We start from the raw sequence: 23,348 nt of genomic DNA on the forward strand, positions 1-23,348 counted from the left end.
CTCTGCACGCACACACACACACACACACACACACACACACACACACACACCGCCTTAGATAACGGGAAGGTTGTTTTTACTCCCTCATGTTGTTACTGAAAGTGAGCTGACAACACTACACGCCACACAGAGTAGGCGGATGGGTTTTTGTCCGATTTTTTTTTTCTTCTCTTCAAACGGACATTCCTCTCTTTCTGCTGTTTTCCTTCCATCGGATCGCCTGGAGGAATTGCTGCCAGTTATACAACAGTTTCTTTACTTAGGCTGCAGATTGTGAGCACTCTTTTGTCTGGTCCTGTACAACCTGACGTCATTCCTCTTTTTCTTTTTTTTTTGCTGAGTTGCAGCTAAACCAGTTGGTGGAGAGCGTATTTGGTGAACTACCCCATCATGTGGGGATTACCAGTACTGCCGTTTTCATGTGATGAGAGCAGGATTTCTGGAGACATAGCTACAGGACTGGGGTTTATATTTTAACAATTTGAGGTCAGATTTATTCTGTTTTAGTGTGTATTTAATTTTTCTGGAGTTGTCCAGAATTTTATTTTCAAAAGCAATTTTTTTCTATTGCGGTTGCACTAGCTAATTTTTTTTTTAATCTAGATTTCCATAAATTTATGAAAGTACTTCCATGCCTGTCCTTAAATAATTTATGTCTATAAGATTAAAGAAAACTGAATTATTAAATGTTTTTTTTTAAACAAGTAAAACAAGAGACTGCTGCCGTCTCCTTGGTAACAGATGATAAGCATAATTGGTCATTTAAGATCCCTCTACTAAATCCTAGCTGTCCTGTTTTTAATTGGAAAGACAAAATTAATTACATAAATCTGTACAGTGCCTTGAAAAAAACATTGATGCCCCTTGAACTTTTTCATTTTTCTTGTCATGCTGCAACCACAAAATTCAAAATATTTCGTTGGGAATTTACATGAAATATCAACACAGAGTAGCGCAGAACTGTTCTTTCTTTCTTTTTTAAAAAAAATATTATCTATAAAATTTGGGAAGTGAGCTACGCATTTGTATTTAACCTCCTTTTCCTAAATCCAGATGAAGTAATTAGTCAAATATATCAAACTCCATAATTCTGCTTCAGTGCACATGTAATTATTCTGTGAAGGACTAAGATATTTGTTACCTCTAAATAGACTAGAAACTGCTGTCATTGTCCACAGAAGGAAGTCTCAGAAACCCAGGTGTTTTTAAAGTTTTGATGGAGAAAAATAATAAACAAACATCATCATGAAGATCAAGGAACACAAGTCTGTGCCACATTGTCTTGGTCTAACACACAAAATCTAAATTAAGTACATTAAAGTCTTTAGTTGTCATGTCAAGAAATAAAAGACGCGTAGCAGATTCCTTAACAGATCGCTCCGAGGGAAAGCTAACATAAAAATAAAACCCAGATCTATTCTTTCAAAACTCCAGGGAGGCGCAGGACAACCAGATGATGCCGTCGGTGAAAGACAACAGCGGCAGTCACGGCTCGCCCATCAGCGGCAAGCTGGAGGGAATCTTCTTCAGCTGCAACACAGAGTTCAACACCGGCAAGCCACCGCAGGACTCCCCCTACGGCCGCCTTCGCTTCGAGGTGCGGGCCGACGTGCTCTTCAACCCCGACACCAACCTGTACTTCGGAGACTTCTACTGCATGTACACGGCCTACCATTACGTCATCCTGGTCTTGGCGCCGAGGGGCTCCAGGGGCGACGACTTCTGCAAGCAGAGGCTGCCCGCCCTCGACATCGGCAATAACCGCTTCCTGACCTGCAAGCAGGACGAAGAGGGCGGCCTGGTGTTTCACCACGCCCAAGATGTCATCCTGGAGGTGATCTACACGGAGCCCGTGGACCTGGCTCTGGGCACGGTGGCGGAGATCAGCGGGCACCAGCTCATGAGTCTGTCCACAGTAAACGCCAAGAAGGACCCCAGCTGCAAGACGTGCAACATCAGCGTGGGACGCTAAAAAAACAAAAGCAAAAAAAGGGAGCCCAAAGTCCAGGAGGGGGAGAGAGGGACTTGATTTTTTTGACTGACCCCATCCACACAAACGGAAGGAAGGCCACAAGGACCCACGAAGCAGGCGAACACGTGCATGAAGCAGCAGATTTATAAGGCTCATTGCTCCCCGTCAACACCGAAAACCGTCATTCCCAAAGATCAAAGAAAAAAAAAAAAAACACCCTTGAATCATCATCATCCAATAAAGGTAAAAACACCATCATCACGTAGTTCATATTTGTGTACTGACCAAACCCTTTAACTGTACTAAAAGTCTGCTTCTATTAACCTTTATGCTTTTTTTTTTAAATTATATAATGATCCATGTTATATTAACAATCTTAGCCTCTGTGTTACTGATGCACTGTTAACTAGCAATTGAGACTCTGAATTCGCATTCCATATCTATCATTTCAATTGATTAATTTAGATCTCTACTTACCTCCTACTAGTGGCACGGACTGGTACTACAGTTTTCTAGGGCTGCAACACTCTCAATCAGTTTCATTTAATTTCTTTTATACCAAAGGAATTAAAACCTGGACGTTAAATCGCGGTGGAATCCGAACCGTACTAATGCAACAATCTCTCCGTGTGTATCCACAAGGTCTTTAGGTGACAAACTGTGAGCAATTTATTAAATTAAAAAAAAAAAAAAAAGACAACAAAAAACAGCATGATGCAGTTCTGTGCAGCACGAGTGTTGAAGCTGTCAGCACCTCCACCATATTTCATCATCACTGAAAAAAGAAAATAGAACCATGAAATGTGTTTTTTGCAGAATAAATGTGAAAAAATATTTATTTTTATTGATACACTCATATATATATATATATATATAGAGAGAGAGAGAGAGATGGATATAAATACATAGAAAACTATATAAACCAGAAGTGCACAATCTCAAAAGCTCATATCCTTGTCAACATGGACATTTCAAGGGGAGGGGGCAACTTCATATAGGCAGGGGGGGAAAAAAGTAGATTTCAAACTCAACTTGCACTATGACGCCTACGTTCACTGCATATGTTTCAAGATCAACATCTAAATCGGATGATCATAATTTAGATGACCTATGAAAATATGAATGCATATCATAGCACAATGTAGGACAAAAAAACACGACATGCACAAACACTGCTGGATTGTCTTGCTGATTTACATTGACGCTTATTTCAGGTTTTTTTTTTTTTTTTCTCCATAAGACAGCACTTTGATAATGCAGTTCCCACATCAACTACGATGAAGGAAAATTTTTTTGGTATAAGGGAAGGAAGTGAGTAGTAAAGTGCTGTAATATACATGAAGTCTTCACAAATTAGTTGAATGTAACTAAGGTTGCTTCATTGTTGACATGGTAACTGTGCTAAAATGGCTACGACAGGGTTATGAAAAAGTGTCCTAAATGGTGGGGATGAAAAAAAACAACAAAAAAAACAGATCCAGATCCAGTGTTCATTCAGAGTGTCAGCGATTTTTGGTCATTCAGTTTTCTTCATGTAAAGTGCATTTACATTACGAGCATGGAATAAAACAAGACCCATTGGCATCAAAGCAATTAAAAGAAAGGGAAAAAAAAAAGAGTTGTGCTGAACTAAATAAAAAAACAAAACAAAAAAAAGTCCCACTGTGAATAACTCAACTTGCTTTGGTTGAGTCTTGTTTACTGAGCAGAGCCTCCAGTAGGCGGAGCTTCGCCTTGAGGTTCTTGTACTGGCAGTACTCCTCCGCCATTGGTCCACGGTCCTCCTTCTGACAGACCCTGTTAGCGAGACACGCAGGTGAGATGATGCAAAAACGGCAAAAACCTTTTCTTTTCTTTTCTTCTTTTGTTTTTCGAAGTTTCGAAACAAACTGCAGCAGCTTCCACGACTGGTTGATGGTCTCTATGTTGCCTTACTCAGATAGCTTTGTACAGTGTGTGTATTGTATTCAACAACTAACTGTATTTACTTTGGAGGACTAACATGTACAGTGCAAAAGGATGTGTACAGTTCAGAACAAACGTCTGTCTCTGTCTCCTTCTTGAGCTCTCTCTGCTGGGTTAACGTTAAATGGGTGTACATTACACTGTTGTACCATTGCGATGGTTTTTCTTCTTTTTGTGGATGTCTTTTGTTTTGTCACAAGGCAAAAAAAAATAAAAAGCAACCAAATGTTCCAAGTTTATTAAAAGACTAAATAAAACGGAAATGCCAAGAAATCTGGAGGGCTTGTGTGTTTTTAGTGTGTGTTGCTGCTACCTGCCGGTCTGTGCGTAGAAACGGTCTTCGAACTCTTGGAGGGTTTGGTGAAGTCGTCGCTTCTCTAGTCGAACCATCCGGAGGTGATCTAGTAATTCTTGCCTGCATGAAGGAAGACATTTTGTGCACGAGCGTCAACGAGCATATTCTGTCATTTAACAAGCCAAAAAGATGCATAAATCGTGTCATCCATGAAACTTGTAGAGGTATCTCAGGTTTATTTAGTCAGCAGTTCAAAAAAGCAATGATGTTAAAAGGTTAAACTGGTGTACTGACGAGGTGTATGGAGATAAAACGCTGGCTGCATCTTTTGTATAAAATGAATCCTAAAAACACAATGTTTGCAGCAAATACTTGTAAATAATATGAATATTTATCTAAGAGGCAAATATTCTTATACTTTATTTTTCCAGACTTACTTGGGTTAGGGAAATACTTGAATCAAATTTCATATTAGACTGTGGGTCCCAAATACACATGTATCCAAAGTGTTAAATATGCTCTTTAATTTAATTTTCACCTAACCTGGAAAATGTGACAACTAACCTAAAGCAAACCTTATGAAAGCCTCCGGTTTGTTGTACACATGCGCGCACACACGCCAGTATGCGGAGAAGCTGTACCTGGATGCTTCATGTAGTGTTGCCATAGTGATGATCTGTGCATGGAAAGTCTTCCCCTCATCCAGCGGAGACACCACCGGCGTTCCAGACATTTCCACAGACGATGTAAACTGGGGCTCCTCTGATGACATGCACCTAGGCGTTTTTAACCAAAGTGGCTGCTCTCTGGAGCTTTGCTGCTTAAAGTTCTCTTCATCTGAACCCTCCTCTTCCTCCTGGAGAAAAACAAAACAAAACACTACTTTACTGTAAAGAAGATGCCAATTCTTTAATCTGTTAAAACCAGCAGCTGCTGCATCATTATTCAACAATTTGTCAACATCTAGCTATGTGCATACAGGATGCAGTTTATGTAGCTCTTATAATGACCACTAGAGGGCACAGAGACACTACAGTACAGCTGTATTTGTGGCTTCATGGTCGGAGAGAATTTCCTGAATGTCTTAGTGAGAACTTAAGATCCGAGTGATGTTCTTTAAATAAAAACATATTTTGCTCGCACTGCAACTCACAATGGTTGTAATGGCTGCTGTGGAAGCGGAAGAAAGCAGCTGCTTGAGCAGACGGTACCGATCATAGAACGGTTTCATCAGAGTCCGTTGCTGCCGGGTGATCTGAAGTGGCACAAAGAGCATTGCTTTGTCACAAATGAATAAAAATTCTACACAAATTAAAATGCAAAGAAGAAACTTTTTGAAAAAAAAGTTTAGTCGTACTGGGCGTCCATGCAGACCCTCAAAGTACAGCAAACACTTCTGCATGCAGGTCTTCTCCATACTCAACTGGAAATTGGACATGTCCTGCGCAAAGAGGGCAAAGTATAACAAGCTTGCATTTATTTTAGCATCTTGTTTGACTTGAACTTTAAACTTAATGTAAAATAACTGTGTTAGTGATAATAACGTTTCTACAGCACCGACCTTGATGCTGTCCGGCAAACCCAGCTCACTCCTCCTTTCCCTCAGTCGGTTGGTTATCAGGTTCACCGTTTCCTCCACGTTTTGCGTGGCGTTGCTGTTATTGTTGATGGGCTGAAGCTCAGTTCCTGTCGGCCCCGCCTCCCGCTGCTCTGCGTTGGTCCTGCAGGTTTCACCTGAGGGACTGAAACCTCCAAGTCCCTTCACTCCTGACTCTACAGACTGTGTCAGCTTTATTTCTGAAGAAGAAACAAGAAAAAAAGGTCAGATTTTTAAAGTAAAAATATGTGTGTATTTTAAGCATTTGAACTAAAATATTTAAAAATACCACTTCGGACACTAGAAATCATAGTTTTCCATAAAATTTGTGATTTTTCTATAGACTTTCAGATAGGTTGATATCTTCATACAGTTGTTATATAAATAGGTCTAGTTGAAAATATCGGCATTAGCATTAGCAGTAAAGTAACCAATGTCACTTCCAACAACCACATCTCCCCCAAAAGAGCAGCTTTACAGTAAAAAAATATTCCTCTCACTCTGGTCAACTGTAAGTGTGCACATTTGTGGTTTAATAACTGACCTTTCAGCTGCTTGCGGCTCCTGATGAGCTCCTTCATCAGTTTGGCCACTTCTGGATGAGAGGTCTTGTCATTATGTGCTGGCTGAAAGCATTAAAAAATATGTGATCATTAACAGCAGAGCCGTTTTTGTTTTGTTTTGCTAACTTGCTTTGTAAAAGATACTAGTTTTTGAGTTGACCAGCAGAGGGAGTCATTTGTTCGCTTTAAAGGGTTTCGACACATTTTATTTTCAAAGTTCAACCTTCTTCCAGACTCAAATATATAAATCTTCTGTTTTTAAAACATTTTAGGTTCAAGATATGGAATTGAACTGCTTCAACATCAATTGGGTCTAGGTTAAACAAATCATGAAACAAAATATCAGGGTTTTATTCGTGGTAAAAAGGGCCACTGCTTTATGGCATATGGACAAAAATAAAGCCACTTCATTTCACATTCAGTAACTGGACTGTCCTACACTAATTGTAATTTTTTTAAAGAACAGAAGAAAGGTTGATGTGTTGATGTGACAAGCCAAAGACAAAAAGTCTTAATACAAATCAACATAATCAACTTCATCTAAGAAAAACAATAAAGGCTCTTCATAGATAAAGATTTGGCACCATGTCAAATTGTTGGGAAAACAGTTCCCTATGAACTGCATTTATAATTCTTAATTCTGTCCAGCTGGTTTGAGTCCATGCTTACCTTGTAGTGCCTCTCTTGTTCAAAATGCTCCTCAAATCGCCTGATCTTCTTCCTGAGCGTGTGAATGTGTCTGTTGAGCGCCGAGACGGACACAGAACCGTCTTCTTGCTCTGCAGGGACGCTGCAGCGAGCCCTGGAGAGGTAAAGTCTTTTAATAATCCATGCTGTTTGCGTTACACACACACACACACACTCCCCCACAAAACAAAACACCAACAAAACAATGGGAAATCTGCCCGAGCTGTCTCATTCGTCTCACATGCGTATGTGCTGCGAGCAGGGCGGCGACGGAGCCGTGTCGGGGTCGAGGTTGTAGCGCAGGCTGTGGCTGAGGCTTGGGCAGCGCGGCGAGGGAACGGGGCAGTCGCCGGGGGTAAAACGAGATAAGAGCGGGCTGCAGTAAGGGAGCGGTGGGCTCGGCAAGCTGCCTTCTCTCACAAGTCCTTCGGTACTGGAGGCGGTGGAGAGAGCGGAGACGGACTCTGACAGAGACGGAGGTGAGTGGTGTGCTAGAAGACAGGGAGCAAAGACAGCATATCATCTGAGACTTATAATAGGAAAAAAAAAATTGTCTGGTGGGTTGAAGAACTGGTTCCGGAAAGGGAATAGAGCAATTAACTAAGAAATAAATAAAACACAGCAGCAGACACAATTGTATTCACTATTAAAATTTCTTCTGTCTTCAGCAAATATGTGGAAGGCATCACTCTCGTTTCAAGTAGGTCTATTAAAGCTGGATTTAATAAAATACATTCATCTTTGCAGTAAAGATGAATATTAATGTGACTGGATTAATCATCACGATTGGATGATACCCACTTTCTTTAAGGTCTGATTTAGATTTATTCAGATTTTTTTCCTAATAATTAAAACACATAAGGAACAGACACTGTAGGAAAAAGATAGTAGCTTAAAATCCAACATAAAATGAAAACATTGCATAATTATTCTGATTTATGTATCAAAGCATGTGTTGATGACCTCAGTTTTTTTTTTTTAAGAGAATAAAAGCACATGCATTCTGATGCGCTCATAGTCCAAAAACAAAGTTTTGATGTGTTTACTGCATATGAAAAAATCTGATTTTTCCCTATTTGACTTCCTGATCACAGATTAGACCAGATCAGGGTAAATTGTACATTCCGATCTGATTGACATATGACTCTAGAAAAACCGTTAAAACTGGAAGCACAGTTTTAGCCAATAAAGTATTTAAAAAGTGTTTTTATTCTCTACGGAATTCACATTAATCTCACTGTGACAGTACATTTGTCCCTGAAAGTCCAAACAATTCATTTGCAATCTTCCACTGCATCAGTACCACTTCACTGGTTCCGTCTTACTTTCTTGTGATGAGTCAACTGTGTGCCGATGCTGAGACGGAGACAGAGGCAGAGTTTGGTTCAAATGATGACCTTCGGAGGGAAAAGGCTGCTGCCGCGCAGGCGTGTCATCCTGAGCCGGGGGTTCTAATGAGTCTGACGAGGGTCTAGCGTCCAGGGCTTGGAGCTTGAGGGAAGGAGTCTGAAAACAGAAGCAGAACATGTTCTCAGGGCCGCGGACAGGAAAATGACTGACGAGGTCGGGGAAGAAGCGCAGCTGGCGGTCTTTAGCTCTTCACGTGAGCTTCAGGAATTTTCTGGAAATCCTGGAAACCAAATCCTCTCCTTTGGTCGGAAACAGACTTTCAAAATTAGGTCAACTGATCGATGAGAGGGGGAGAGGAGAAAGCAGCTCCGTGTACGTGATCTTTGTAAAAGAAATCCAATAAAAGACTTTCCCCTGCCGCTTCACAAAAGTTCCACAGCTGTAGTCAAAGTGGTCTCCCCACCAGGCGAGCGGGTCGGATTCCCGAATTGCACCCGCATCCAGACAAGCACTCCCTGCCTCCCCTCGTCCACGTGTTTGTGACTCTGCGAGCGCCTTTTGAGAATTTCTTAAATCCTTCCGACCGGCATTCCCGACACCTCTGCGGACGAGCAGCCTCCACATGGATTATTCATAGTGCATGGATGAAGGGGCGGCGGCTGCGGGGATATCGCTCGTGTTGCTGCGTGTCGTGTGGGTGCGTGCGCAGGGGAGGAGAGAGCTACTGTATGTGACGAGCCGTTTCCACAGCAACGTAGTCCGGCTGGGTTAAGAAGTCGATGTGATGGCGATGCGGGGAGTCAGAATAACTGTTCGCCAGGATGGGTTGGTGTGTGTCTGTGTGAGTGGATGCGGTTCGTTCTGACTCTGTTTCGCAGGTTGAAGGGGGAAAAAAAACCTGTGCGGTCAAGTGTTATCGTAAAACAAAGTCGTGTTGGACCACATATTTGATCTGATATCAGCAGCAGCGGCAGCAGCTATAGGCTGAGGTTCCTTTCACTCATCCTCCTCAGCGTTTCATTCATAAAAAAAATAAAAAAATAAATAAAACCAGGCTTGTGCGTCAGCCAGAGGAGGTGGACGGATGTGAGGGGAGGGCAGCAAGTGAGGCTATTATTACAGAAGACACCTACGGGCGGCCATGCACAAACATCCAGACACATGCAGGGGATTTACAGAAAATAACTCAAGGTATCACCTGTCCTTCTTTTACAATTCATGGCACAAAAATAAAAAGGACTGCGAGGAAGGAGAACTTACGTCATAGCAGCTGTCTGTGCCTCTGCAGTCACTATGTGTGTCAGAGGGACCACAGCATCCTCCTCCTTTGCTCTTCTGAAGGAAGAGAAACTCCATCAGTAACAAAGCCATACGCATGTACAGAGCTGAAAAAAAATAGCTTCTTACAGATTTATTAGATTTCAAAAAGGACCAAATGGGTGAAATAACATGACCGAATTAGCTAAAAATCAGCTTAAAGGACGACAATGTTTTGAACCCTGATCTGAAACACAAAATGTATGCCAAAAAAAAAAAAAACAGCCTCCAAACTTGACCCACTTACAGCAGATCTGTATGGAGGAATGGGCCAAAATTCCAGCAAACTGTTGTCGACTACAGAAATGTATGGAAACGCTCTACTTTAAAGAAAGTTAAGCAACTACCTAAAAAACTGTCTGCCATTATTTTTGGATTTAACAAACAAAGGTAATTTCAGTCATCCTAACTGGCCTAAAACATGAAACAGCCGGTTTTAACAGCATTATGTATTTATGATCAAGGGAATCATTACAACAAATAAAACCTTCAAGACAAACACATATTTCTTGAATTGAAATGGGTTTTTTTCTTAAAAAAAACAAAAAAACACTTTATTTTCCGTTGGATGTTCAAACGACACAATGCAAATCTAAAACCATAAACCGATTTCCAGACCACAACCACTATTCTGTAGAAAAGCCAGTTTACCTTGTACTGGGACACCATCCCTTCATCTTCTGTCTTGCACTGTATACAGCACAGTAGGCTAGAAAACAATAACAAGGAAGCACAATGAACTGAAGCTGAAAAACCAAATCAAATCGGACTGAGAGCCAGTGCAAAAAATAAAAAAAAAAGCAGGCTTCACAAATTGTGCGCCAGCTCTCGTTCTACCTCTGGCTACAGTCCATGTAACTTTAATAGCAAGCAATGCATGGATCTGCTCATGGACATGGCTGAAAACAGATGTGTTTAGATCTGCAGTCGGGATGTTAAATTATGGACTGTTTATGGCTCAAAGGAGTGAGGCGTAACTGAGACAGTCGGTTCCTATGGCATGATGGTACTAAGGTCCGGCTTACCAAGGAGTTCTGTGAAGTCTTTTCTCCTCGTTCGGGAGAAAAGACTGTGGGGGTCTACCTGGTTGATCCTGCCAGTAGCATATGCTTGTCTCAAAGATTAAGCCATGCAAGTCTAAGTACACACGGCCGGTACAGTGAAACTGCGAATGGCTCATTAAATCAGTTATAGACAGACAGAGACAAAAACTCAGCGATGCTGAGCCGCGCTAAGTCCATCTAACGCAGTTAGTCGGCCTGTTCCACGTGAGGCCCTGCAGCGAGTCAGTGTTAGTTGGACTGGAATCATGTCAAAGCCATGTCTATGAGCAGCGCTGTGCTCTGATAACCTACTTCTGAACTGACTGCAGGGCTCAGCCAAAACCTGGTTGAGCCCCGGTCATTAGATGCATACTAGAGTTATTTTTCTTCCTCTCAGGAAGAAAAATAACTCTAGATTTTTCTTCCTGAGAGGAAGAAAAATAACTCTAGCAAAGAATTGCATCTTTAAATTTCCGCTGTTTTGCTGTTGAATGGAGAGAAGAAAAAAAAACATTTATTTGGACTCCTGAACATAAATTAGACTTATTTTTAGTTTTTCTGGTTATTCTGAGTTTTGGATGCAAAATTTTCTTTGTTTTTTAACAGAATAATTATAATAATAGAGGTTCGTTTATATTAACTTCTGGATAAATTGTTGCCACTACTTTCTTAGATTTTTTTTATATTGTTCATTTATAAAATAACTTCCTCTCAGGAAGAAAAATAACTCTAGTATGCATCTAAATACATCTGATACACTTTCACTGCTAAAAAAAGAAAAAAAGAAAAAGCAACTCACTAACAAGTGATTCAATCACCATATGTTAAATACTTAAACCTAACTGTTTTGATAATACAAATTATTATAATACGAGAACAAATTACTGAAGGAAATCAGGACATGAGGGAAGACTAGCGCTCACACTTTTTTTATTTTTTTTATTAATCATGGTGGCGTTTTATCTCACCTGTCTGGGAGCGGACTCTTTATTTGCATTTTGTTTTGTGATTCGCTCGATACGCAGCGATCCGAATGAGGCCAATTTTGTCCTATGCTGCTGCTGGCAACCTGAAACAAACAAACAAACAAACAAACAAAAAACAACAGTTTGATCCGTTTTTATTTAGTCTTGGACGTGAAAGTTAATTTTCAAATAAAGTTTCATTTAGTTCTTCCAGAATGTATATTGGTGAAGTTTTTCTAAAATAATAATTTAAAAAAAATTCTAGGAGTAATATTTAAGAGTGAAAGAATATGTACTGCTGAATGAGTTTAGACAGAGAATAGTAGAAAGAACATATGCACACCAAAGAAGAGCAAGCAAATCTGTCTTCTTCCTCCTGCTTCAGCTTTGATCCGGTGTTGGGTTGTGGTGTCTGTAAGAAAATCCTGGTGAGATGAGGCGAATGGGTTATTAGTAGGGAAAACTTATTTCAGCTAAATCATCATGTGACCACTGGGTTAAAATGCAGTGTCTTAAGAAAGAAAATTCACCGTCGCATGGTAGGCGTCGTTTCAGAAGGTTTCCCCAGCGCTCTCTGAGGCTGTGCGGTTTGCGGCTGACGCTCTGGCAGCAGGTCAGCGTGATCGGAGAGAGCGCTGCCTGCTTCCGCTGTGATCCTGCCTTCCTGCAGAACCTCCCGGTTTGCAGTCCGAATGTCAATGTTGACGTCAGAGCGGTTTCCACAAGCTGGCAACAGTGTGTCACAACTTGAAACGACAGAAATATGAGAAGAAACGAACAGGAAGAGAAAGACAAAAGAAAATCAGTCTGTTAACAGATCGGTAACAAGGGGTTACTTTGTCTACTCCCACAGAAAGATGCAAGATCTAACAAGAATCAGATAAGTACCAAAAAAGTCAGCAATATACAGGAGTATCACTGAAAACATACACAAATAAAACATTTTATGCATAATAAATTTCCACAGTAATTGCAAAAGATTATAATATTGTTGTTTGGAGACATTTTTCAAGTAATATATTTACAATAGCAGCATTTTAGGATAACTTCACACTGGTACTGTGAGATACTTTAAATATCCAAAATAAAAACAACAACAATCAAAAACGATAAGTAAAACAGAAACGCAAACCACACACAACCGAAGCCATGAATAAAATGGACTACGAGGTCTCCGAACACAAAATTGTCCTTTAAAGAATATTGATAGTCAGAATAGCTCAATTTAATTTATCATTGCTTACTGCAATGATAAGCATCCTACACATTTCAAGTTTTTATTTAATCTGGTCTGACACAACAGAATTTATTCAAAATTATGGTTGTAATTATGGGAGCAGAACCGGAAATGGCATGCTCACAAGAGAATGTAAACATACAATATCAAGCATGTATTCAAGTTTAACGTTGACCTTAAAAAACAGAAAACAATTTTTAATCTTAATCTACGGGATAAAAAGTCACTTAAAGCTCTGCATCGCAGCACTAAATGAAATACAGAATCAATTCTGGTCCTCTTCTACCCACTTTAAACAACTCCAATCACACCTAAAACACAGTGGTGAAAATGAATTAACAAATAGCCAAGGGTGTTGATAACACTTACAGTGACAAATGTTCACTAAATCATCATAGATATTAGTCAGTTATTATCAAACAGCAGATTTCTTTGCAGACAAATACCAGCAGCGTGCTCAGAATAGTTTTATCCATTTGTTCACTCACTTGCGGTGAACCGTTGATCCACAGTGGCCGTCGGTGACGCTGAAGCAGATCAAAGACGAGAACATTTCTCACAACAGCCTAAAACGTAAGACAACAAGCAAGCAAGCAGCCTGCTGCTCTGGAGAAAAGACGAGGACGAAAAGGAAGGAGCGCAGAGACGTCAAAGGCTTAATGGTCGCAAAGAAAGAAAAAAAAAATGCTCCGGAGGCAAAATTCTAACTGCATAAGAATCAGAATAACCCTCGGCGCACCTTTGACCCAAACTGAGCTATTTTTCTTATTTTAGCTTTTGATTTGCAATATGTTTCAGTTTCAAGGCTAATTTCATAAAATCTGATCAGGAATTGTTTCAAATTATTATTATTATTTTTTAAATACACCACCCTCTTTATTGCAATGGGTATAGAAAATGAGATTTTCATAAATCCAGACATTATTTGCCCTTGGCTTTGGTCTCATTGACCAAAGCCAATGTGTTTATACTGTATATATACTGTACATATACAGTATATATATATATATATATATATATGCATATATATATATAATGTATACATATACATATAATATACTGTAACCCTCACATATTATTATGCTGTCCAACCAGAATTTTGTTAGCCAAAAAAATATTTTTATCTAACACATGTAATTTTGACAATCCAGAAGAAAATAACTACAGAGCTCCAAATTATTTGATTTAAAAAAAAGAGAAAAAATAAGAAATGTAGGTGTATGATCTTGATTCTGGACAGCTTCTTTTTTTTTTTACATGGAAAATAAAAATGTGGAAAACAGAGATGTTTCCTTCCTAGTATTTACTCCAGCTATCCAATTTAACGTCCCTCGGTGAGCCGAGGAAACCAGCCAAACATTTGGAATGAAGCAGCATCTCTCTCCTGCAGAGCAGATGAGCGTAGGAAGCTGTTGATAAAAAACGATTGATATTTGCCCTATGACTCAAAAACAAAGGCAAAGCATAAAACTGGCCTTCTTTCACACTCTGCTTCTGCTGCATCTGGTCAGTCTTTGTCAGCAGACATGTCTGATTACACAGCTTAGACTGAAATACATGTAGGTGGAATATCCCTTTGTGTCCATTATGTATAAAACAACTTCATAATTTACAGAGTGGGAACCAAACCTGGAGAAATATTGCACTTTAAAATCTATACGTTATTTGAGTTAACATATTTTGCTTGTTCTGCTTTATAGGTAAAACGAAAAACAAACAAAAATGAGCATGAGGTGTGAAGAAACAACAAACAGCTGTCTGCTGATCGGCTGGAATGCACAGACCTGCAATATCGCCATTCTTTGTGTGTCAGATGGGGAAAATGACACTTTCAGGGCGTAATCAGCTGCATGTCCCAATGTCTCAAACAACAGACTGGATGACTCATCTGCTCAGAGGCTACGTTTGAATCAAATTTCCAGCTAGTTTGGTATCAAACATTGAAACTATTACATTTCTCACTTGAAATTTGAACAGTCAACAAGACGGTTTCATTTTACTACCATTGCAAAAGGTTTAGCAGAGGACACATATGCTTAAATGTCAGTTATGAAAACGCATCTGAATGCCTGACGCACAAATGTAACACTGCATACAGATGTTAAATATCACTTCCTGTCTCTAATACAACCTTATAACCTTCAAGAAGAAAGTACGATCGTTAGACTAAAAATGGTTGTTAGATTTTATTTTTTTTTCTTATTCAGACGAGGTGTATTAATATAATTGTGGGTGTGGAAACAATAGTTAATAATATTGTGTTCCTACTAACTACAATAAATCAGTCCATTCTAAGATTGATGAAAACCGAGTTGCTTAAAGCTTGTTATGCAAGTGATTTTCCTTAAATGTTATTTTAAGGACTTCAGTAAAGTCTTACTAAAACTTTAGGAACATTTAGGTGATTTTCAATGTAGGGTAGTTCTTTCTTATTTAATTAAATTATCTATGTTTTAAATTAATTAAAGAAACTCTACTTTCTTTAATTCATTTTGGACCAAGTCACAGCAAGAATCAATCCATCCATCCATAGAGATGAAGAGTACCTTTTGAGTTGTATCTGCATCTGCAGAGTTAGTTCAGAAGCAAAGCTCCCAGAAATTGAAGTGATCTCTTCCTCCAACCTCTCCATGCAGCTGTTCTCGTACTCAGAGCTGTGGGGTTGGACCTGCCAAAACAGGTAACATTAACATTAATAAACTCGTGGCAATGCTCAAAATGTTGCTTACAGGAACAGGTGGATTCGTTTCCCACAAATACAGCATACTGTCCATTTCTGCACAATGTAATAAAAACCTTTCTCTCTTTCTTTCTTTCCTTTATTTATCCAGGAGATCCAGAAATCGAATCGGCAACACATTACTCAAAAGTAAAACAAATTAAGCCACATACACAAGTTTTAAGAAAATTACAAAACAGTTTAGAAGCAATGACATTGTTCAATAAAAACATGTTGCTCGTTTTTGAGAAGCGCTCAAAATAATTCCAGTGAAATCAGATCTGACGTGTTGAGTTCAGACTGGAGCTCATTCCATGTTAAAGGAGCAATAACACTGAATGTTTTTCCTTCGAACATGTGGAACATGCAAAAGAAAAATGTAGTTGGAGGGTAAAGAATGGGCAGTAGTAGATTGTTGTAAAAGAGAATTTAAGCAAGCTGGAGCAAAGCCAAGTAGAGTTTCATAAATCAGTATCAAGTGATTGTAACTCTTAAAGGAGGCCATTCAGCTTTTGCATATAACTCATAATGATGTGCCTGTTACAAACCTTAAAGCACAATGATAGACAGTATTCAAGGTTGAAGCATTCATATGTAAAACATCTCTATAAACCAGAAGTGGTAAGAAGGTCGCTGATACCAACTTACAAAGGAGCTACTTATTGAGGCGATCCTGTTTCTCCTTAATGTTGACCGACACTATAATTGTAATGATTACGCATACCTTTATGACCACTGAAAGATGAAAGGAATAAAAATGTTTGTGTTTATGTTTAGCAGACAGGCTACATTAGGCAGCATGTTGACATATTGTTGTCAAAGACCTGTCAAGCACCACAATTACAGCGAGTCCGACAAGCTTCAGTGCAGGCCTGTCACTTCACTGTGAAGCACAACGTATCAAGATGCAATATGGGAAGAAGGCAAGCTGGTACACGAGGAGGACCGATACAATGCACAAATGGTCATAATGTTATGCCTTATCTTGCACAACCTTGGTTCTCCAACGGTGCCAAGGAGCGTTAGTCGTAGTTGGGTTGTTTTTAGTAGTACAGGACTCAAAGTAGAATATTTAACCATGACATAAAGCTTATGAACTAAAAAAAAAAGTGAAAAAAGATGAGTTCTTAAACTCATTCATCTGGAACTTGTTCATCAGAAGCACAGTTGTGAAAGTTCAGAGATCTCCCAGTACAAACTGTAGTGGATGACAATGAACCAACAGGACAAGTTCTAGTGGTTAAGTACAAAATACTATTTTAACACTGAAGTCAGTATTTGGATTTAGGAATGACATCAGTCCCTGCTCAAATATCAGAAAGCAGTGGGATTTAGTAACTAAATCAGTGTTTAAGCTAAAAACTTTGTATTTCTATACAGTTTTGAATTTCATCTGCATAGTGACAACTTCAAGGTCAGGGTTGGTGGGGAAACCTCAGACTTTCCCACTTGAGATTCTGACTTCACAGGACATTTCTTTGCTTTAGTTCAAAAATCAAATTTAGAAAGTTTCACTCCTAAGTCAAGGATAAATAAAAGGCTACATTGTTCCCTTAAATCAATTAAGAACCACTGGCACGTTTAATTTTTTTTTATCTAAGTCGTGCTAAAATAACGCTTTTAAAGTTCTGTCAAGATAATAAGTGTTCGAGCTCAACATAAGTTGAGCTCAAAATGATCCACACCTCAAAATGTGAAAGAGCAGAGAGAGCAGGAGGAGGAGGTGAGGAAGAAGTAGCGGACGGGGTCATCAAGATCTCTTCTTTGACCGGAAGGAGATCTGCTTGATGTCTGAGAAGGTGGAGCAGCAGGGCATTAGACACACTCTGCTCCTCCATGACGCTGGGCCCTACTGGAACACTGCACGAGGAGGGGAAAGAGAAACAACAGCACAACGTCACTGTCAACGCTATAACATTCAAAATGGCTATTTAAGTTACAAACATAGTGGTAAAGATTGCCATCTAGTGGCCAGAGGCACAAACAGCACTGTACTGAGAGGAACAGATTAAGCACCATATGACGCATACAGTACAACAGAAAGCACATTTCATCACTAGGGTTGCAAGTAACGTTTATTTTAACTATCAATTATTCTGATAATTAACGAACTGAATAAAAAAACTGTATTAATTGATTAATAATATGATGGCACAAGGTGGCTAATTGGAGATTTTTTAATTTTTTTGTACATAATCGTAACTGGGTGAAGCTAAAACTTGAGGATTTCTGGGTACAACATGTAGACAAAATGTTTTTTTTTTAATATATATATATATACACATATATATATATATATTTTTCATTTTGGCTTAATTACTGCTCTGAGGTTTATTCTACAATCAGCCTTTTTCTGAGTCTGAATACTCGAATTAACAATTAATCAGTTACTTAATTAGTTGACGATTATTGCGATAATCGAATCATTACGATTAATTTGATCATTCCAGCCCTATTCATCAACTCATATCAAATTGGCCTACCAGCTAAGATTTATTTCCAACATGTTATTCTGTTGATCAAATATAACCTATTAATTTAAAATCAGTTTAATTCCATTATGCAAAAAGAAAAAAAAACAAACAACTAAAGGGTGGTAGGAGTAAAAATGCAGAAAACCTAAGCAGGAACAGATGTGTTTGTATGGCAGACAAATCATTTTGAAGTCTATCACTTGTTACATCACAGAGACATATGAGAGGAAGTGGCTGTCTATGAAGACATTTGGGAGGCAAATATGGAGGAGTTATGGGGCGCAGACTGTCACTGAAGCTGCCACCAAGCACATATGTTCCAATGTTGGCATACAATGCCTGCTTTCCCTGATTAGACTATTGAAATCTTAAACTAGACCAGAGAAAATACATTTTCTCAGTGAAACACACTGCCATAATTCTTTTTTTTATTATTATTGAAATGAATTGAATAAATGAAACACTATATTTGTCTCCCAAAGCCATTCACATTTTTGTAGAAAGCAAAAATAAACTGCATAATTCACAACCTTCAAACCCACCCGTTTTTTCCAGACTTCTTTTTTTCCAGTTACCCAAACTCCAACTATTCTCGCCTGTGGCTACGATGAACATTTTCCTCTCAGACCCTGGCCTTTATGCGATGACTAACAGGCGCAAAACAACTAACACAACAGAGACCAAAGAATGACAAATCGGCCTAAAATATAATGACTCCCTTCTACTGTCACTAAAGCAGTCACTAGTTGTATGAGGCTCCATAGAGACTTAGCTTGTTTACAGTTCAGTAAACAGGAAGGGAGAAGCAACAAGCAAACTCTTGAAGACCTTGTTCATATCTGTAAGTCGTTTTCTGCTCTGCCATGCTCTGCATTACAAGCCACAGATCACACCCATTTCCTACGAGGGGGTGAACTCAACTTCACACAACAAACACTCAATAGCAAAGCGTTTGAACTATGCCACATACATAGAAGGCTGCTTTCATGAGGAACAGACTGTTTTTTTCTGCACTGCAATCTACCAGAATTACAAACATATGTGCGACAGACACATCCACCACAGACAGCCCTGCTGGTCTGGTTATATGTATTTATAACATATAACAAAGTAACAGGTCTAGATGCTGAAACAATGTACTTTGAACTTGAAATATTAATAAACAAAAAGAAACCTGACATAAATTACACCATTTGGTCGAAACTTAACTCATGCTGAATTCATGTCTCCTATCGCAATTTTAGGGAAAAGGAAGCAACTTACTGAAATACACAAGGTCCAAAGATGGTAGCTAGATTTTCCATAGGCATGTGGTTGGACTGACTCTGAGAGGCCACTCTCGACAGGAAGTGGGAGAGGTAAGAGAGAATATTGAGGCTGAAATCAGGCAGGAGGCAAAGATTTTCTCTCAGTCTTTGGTTCAGCTCTGGCTGATGTGTACACTCTAAAAATATGCAGAAACATTGAAGATTGATTAGTTTCCCTGGTAAAGATGAGTATAAAGTTTTAATTTAACTAAGTTTTATTTAAGTGAAATATTTGCAAACAAAAAAAAAGTAACAAATACAAAAACCAAACCTTTAATCAAACAAATATATTTTTAACAAAATAACATTTTCTAAACATTATTTAATGATAATAAATAGCTTTCCCTTAGCAACTCCCATAGCAACCAGGGCCTATAACATTTGACCAGCTTAGAACGCACAGAGAAACAGACCTCTGACCATTCCTCCTTCCAAAATCCATCCATCCATCCATCCATCCATTTTCTGTTCACCCTTGTCCCTAATGGGGTCGGGAGGGTTGCTGGTGCCCATCTCCAGCTACGTTCCGGGCGAGAGGCGGGGTACACCCTGGACAGGTCGCCAGTCTGTCGCAGGGCAACACAGAGACATACAGGACAAACAACCATGCACACACACACTCACACCTAGGGAGAATTTAGAGAAACCAATTGACCTGACAGTCATGTTTTTGGACTGTGGGAGGAAGCCGGAGTACCCGGAGAGAACCCACGCATGCACAGGGAGAACATGCAAACTCCATGCAGAAAGACCCCGGCCGGGAATCGAACCCAGGACCTTCTTGCTGCAAGGCAACAGTGCTACCAACCGCGCCACTGTGCAGCCCCCTTCCAAAATCACTGCAGGTAATTCACAAAACTGGATCCTATTTTTTTTTCAGACCAAAGCACCTAGATCTAGGCATGTTTATACAAGTATCACATTTCTTGTAGCCATTTCCTCATATTTAAACATCGGAAAACACATCTGAATACTTGAATGACTTGGTTTTTTGATCCAAAGAATAGCTATTTGGGATAGAAAGTCATATTTACAGCTAAGTGCAACAGGAAGTTATTGATGACTTCCTGATCAACTCAAATAGCTGAAATATAAATGATTTACATCTGAAGCATAAGAAACACATGCTCTTACACACATAAATAGTGAAAATGTAATAAAATGTATAAAAGTCATTTGTCATTTTCTAAAGTACCTTTTAGGTTGAGAACCATCTGTTTGCGATGCGGTTCAGGAACTAAAGGAGTGGGCAATTCCCGCAGGAAGAGCTTGAGTAGAGAAGCTACTGTGCTGATGTCCCTCAATTGGTCCAGTTCCACTCTCTCTCCCTGGTCCAACTGTTCCCTCAGCTGCCTCACACGCACTGTGGACCCACACAAACGAAACAGACCCCTGTGGTGCAGTCCTAAAATAGGGAAAACATATTCATTCACAACACATACGGATGATGCTTGAGTTAAATGTAATTTAAAAAAAAATTGGTGAATAAAGCAATTTAGTTAAGAGACTCAGAAGGGCTTTACGTACCAAACTTTTCCAAGAACTCTACCATGTCTCTAAAGACAAAAGGTATCCCTCTGACCATCTGTCCATTGTCATTTAGTTTTTCCAAAGCAACACCGAATACACACCCTGGTGGTTCTCCAGGAACTGGAACATGTGCAGGAACTGTGAGTTCTGGGCAGACTTTAGAGTTGGGTCTTATTATTTTCACTGAAGATATGTTGTTCTGCAGCGAGAAGAGAAATTAACAGAGGGAGATCTCATTTATTACATTAACGTTAAGAAACACCAGAAGTAACTTAAAAACATAGTTTTGGTTAAATATGTGATCATTTTACACCCACCTTGATTTTAGTATAAATATCTGAATATACTTACAAGAATTCATGTAAATGTAAAACCTTTTCCAGACTCAAATTTGCCTCCACGTCTATTTTTTTCAACAGTTTATAATTGGTAAGAAAACTAAAGTTCACAAAAATTCAATTTACTGTGGATTTCTTTCAAGTAGATCATGGTGGGATGGACGGAAACCTTGTAGGTTATAACACCTTGGACCAGAGACAGAAGTTAAAATATTGTAATTATCTTTTCTACTTCCCTACCATACCTATGTAATGTAGAGTATTACAAGTAATATTTTTCAAAGGTTTGTTGTTTGTTTATCATTTAGAATTCATTTAGGTAAAATGCCGTTTTACATTTTTTTTTTATAACTTATTGAATAAAAGTGAAGAATGACAAAGTAATTTGATAATAATTTTATTAGTATGTATATTTCCTTTTTTTCTTTCATTACTGACCCTTAAAGATAACGTAACCTGAAACTTCCTTAAAAGTAACGTCGGTCTCCAGAACTACAAGATATTTGAAACAAGTCCAATCCTGGAGTGCCTGGCAACATGACACAGACGTTGCAAGGAAAACTGTACAAAATTAAGTCTCACTTGCTACTTAATGACGTAGGAAAGCCTTTAGTAGTAGAATAACACACTGAATATGTGAACTTACACAGGAGGATAATGAAGCGCTTGCGCCCATTTTTCAGCTCAGCGGACTGGAACTGCTCTCCGCCTTTGAGTTGTAGACGGATTTTCATCTTGTCCAAATGAATGCTCCGCTTACAGAAACTTTCGAAGACTCGTGACTAATCGTTGCCATGGTCTTCACATCCCGGCGGCTGGATAATCGCAAATATATACACACATATATATGTCTATAAAGTTATTTTAAGGAAGCCTTTTTTGGCTCAGTATCCTCCTGCTAACTTCACTGGCAAATTGTTTACGTTACTAGTCACGTGACACACGGTCGCTATGGGAATTGCTAAGGGCAACAGTTGAGTGGCTCAGGATGCTCAGGTGAAATTCTGTGGAAATGGTTTCCATCATGCTTGCCGTGTTTGACCAGTGTGGTCAGCAGCACATTTTACATAAGACAGGAGTTTGTAAACTTCGACTCCATTTGATCTAAAATGAGAAATGACAGATAAACCTGGTGTTAAATTGTTCCGGCGAAATATCTTCGTAATATCCTCCACGAAGGTCTTGCCTCAAATTTCTGGATTTAGCAATTTACTAAATGTTCAGAAAATCTAAGTGCAAAACATTATTCGCAACTTTATTCTTAAATAAAATTACAACACTGAAAGGCTTCACTGTTTGTTTCCTTTTGTGGCATCTGGATTCATGTAGATCAGCAATTGTTTCATATGAAGCTGCTTGTATAACACTATCAAATCCAGACAAAATTTTCTTTGTTTAGAAAAATTAGTAACAATATTTTTTGGGTGCCTTTTTAGCCCCCTGTACCTCAATACTCTTAAATAAACGATAGTGCTAGAAATCAGGTTTGTTATCAGCATGGTAGTAAAAAATGTAAGCATATAGGGATGCAAAAAACATACAACTCTGAACACACCATTCCCTACTGTAAAACATGGTGGTGATTGCAGTAATGTGCTGTTGGAGGCTTTTCTTCAGCAGGAACAAGTAAGTTGGTTAGGGATAACAGTGAGTTATACAAAGCTACATACAGGGCAATCCTGGAGGAAAGCCTGTTACAGGCTTTCTTCTGCAGGTTCACTTTTCAGCAGGACCGCAACCCTAAACATACAACCAAAGTTACAATGGAAAAACTCATTTAAAATGTGTGGCAAACGTGAAAATTGTTTTTTAGTGAGGTTCTCCATCAACATTTGGGTTTTTTTGCCGCATTACACTCTATTAAAATTGGTATGAGCCAGAGTAAAAGGTGCTCTTTGGGTTGTAAGGTTTCTGACCTTCTGACCCTAGAATTTAAAATATTAAGACTTCATAACAAATCAATACACAGTGCTACTAATAAAAATGTCT

At 39.1% G+C, this 23,348-nt stretch overlaps 2 protein-coding genes across 4 annotated transcripts in view; one reads left to right on the top strand and one right to left on the bottom strand.

Annotated features, from left to right (window-relative positions):
• The window catches only part of LOC114138140 (phytanoyl-CoA hydroxylase-interacting protein-like), a 22,432-nt gene extending 18,284 nt beyond the window's left edge, over positions 1 to 4,148 (top strand). Inside the window, exon 5 of one of the 2 annotated variants that reach the window (XM_028007231.1) lies at positions 1,435 to 2,667. In XM_028007231.1, the coding sequence (XP_027863032.1) occupies positions 1,435 to 1,972 (538 nt within the window). In that variant the 3' untranslated portion in view covers positions 1,973 to 2,667. Of the gene's footprint in view, positions 1 to 1,434 lie in introns of both variants that reach the window. The other variant, XM_028007230.1, reaches the window with a different exon arrangement.
• Positions 2,817 to 22,300, bottom strand: LOC114138139 (protein FAM13A-like). Of its 2 annotated transcripts, XM_028007229.1 has the most exons (21): positions 22,006 to 22,299; positions 21,019 to 21,220; positions 20,687 to 20,896; positions 19,448 to 19,628; positions 17,396 to 17,570; positions 15,538 to 15,659; positions 12,285 to 12,500; positions 12,098 to 12,179; positions 11,758 to 11,858; positions 10,398 to 10,455; positions 9,690 to 9,764; positions 8,405 to 8,585; positions 7,321 to 7,570; positions 7,062 to 7,194; positions 6,374 to 6,455; positions 5,794 to 6,029; positions 5,590 to 5,673; positions 5,386 to 5,487; positions 4,874 to 5,088; positions 4,251 to 4,352; positions 2,817 to 3,769 (listed from the first exon to the last, which is right to left on the bottom strand). In XM_028007229.1, exons 1-21 carry the CDS (start codon positions 22,033 to 22,035, stop codon positions 3,646 to 3,648), a joined length of 2,961 nt encoding a protein of 986 aa, XP_027863030.1. In that variant the 5' UTR covers positions 22,036 to 22,299; the 3' UTR covers positions 2,817 to 3,645. The 2 variants fall into 2 exon arrangements, 1 of the variants encoding a protein (XP_027863030.1); XR_003594165.1 differs by lacking the exons at positions 2,817 to 3,769; positions 4,251 to 4,352 and having other exon boundaries at positions 4,918 to 5,088; positions 5,657 to 5,673; positions 22,006 to 22,300.
• Between the last annotated feature and the right edge of the window lie 1,048 nt (positions 22,301 to 23,348).

This window comes from Xiphophorus couchianus, chromosome 22 (assembly GCF_001444195.1).
Source record: "Xiphophorus couchianus chromosome 22, X_couchianus-1.0, whole genome shotgun sequence".
NCBI classification, from domain to species: domain Eukaryota; kingdom Metazoa; phylum Chordata; class Actinopteri; order Cyprinodontiformes; family Poeciliidae; genus Xiphophorus; species Xiphophorus couchianus.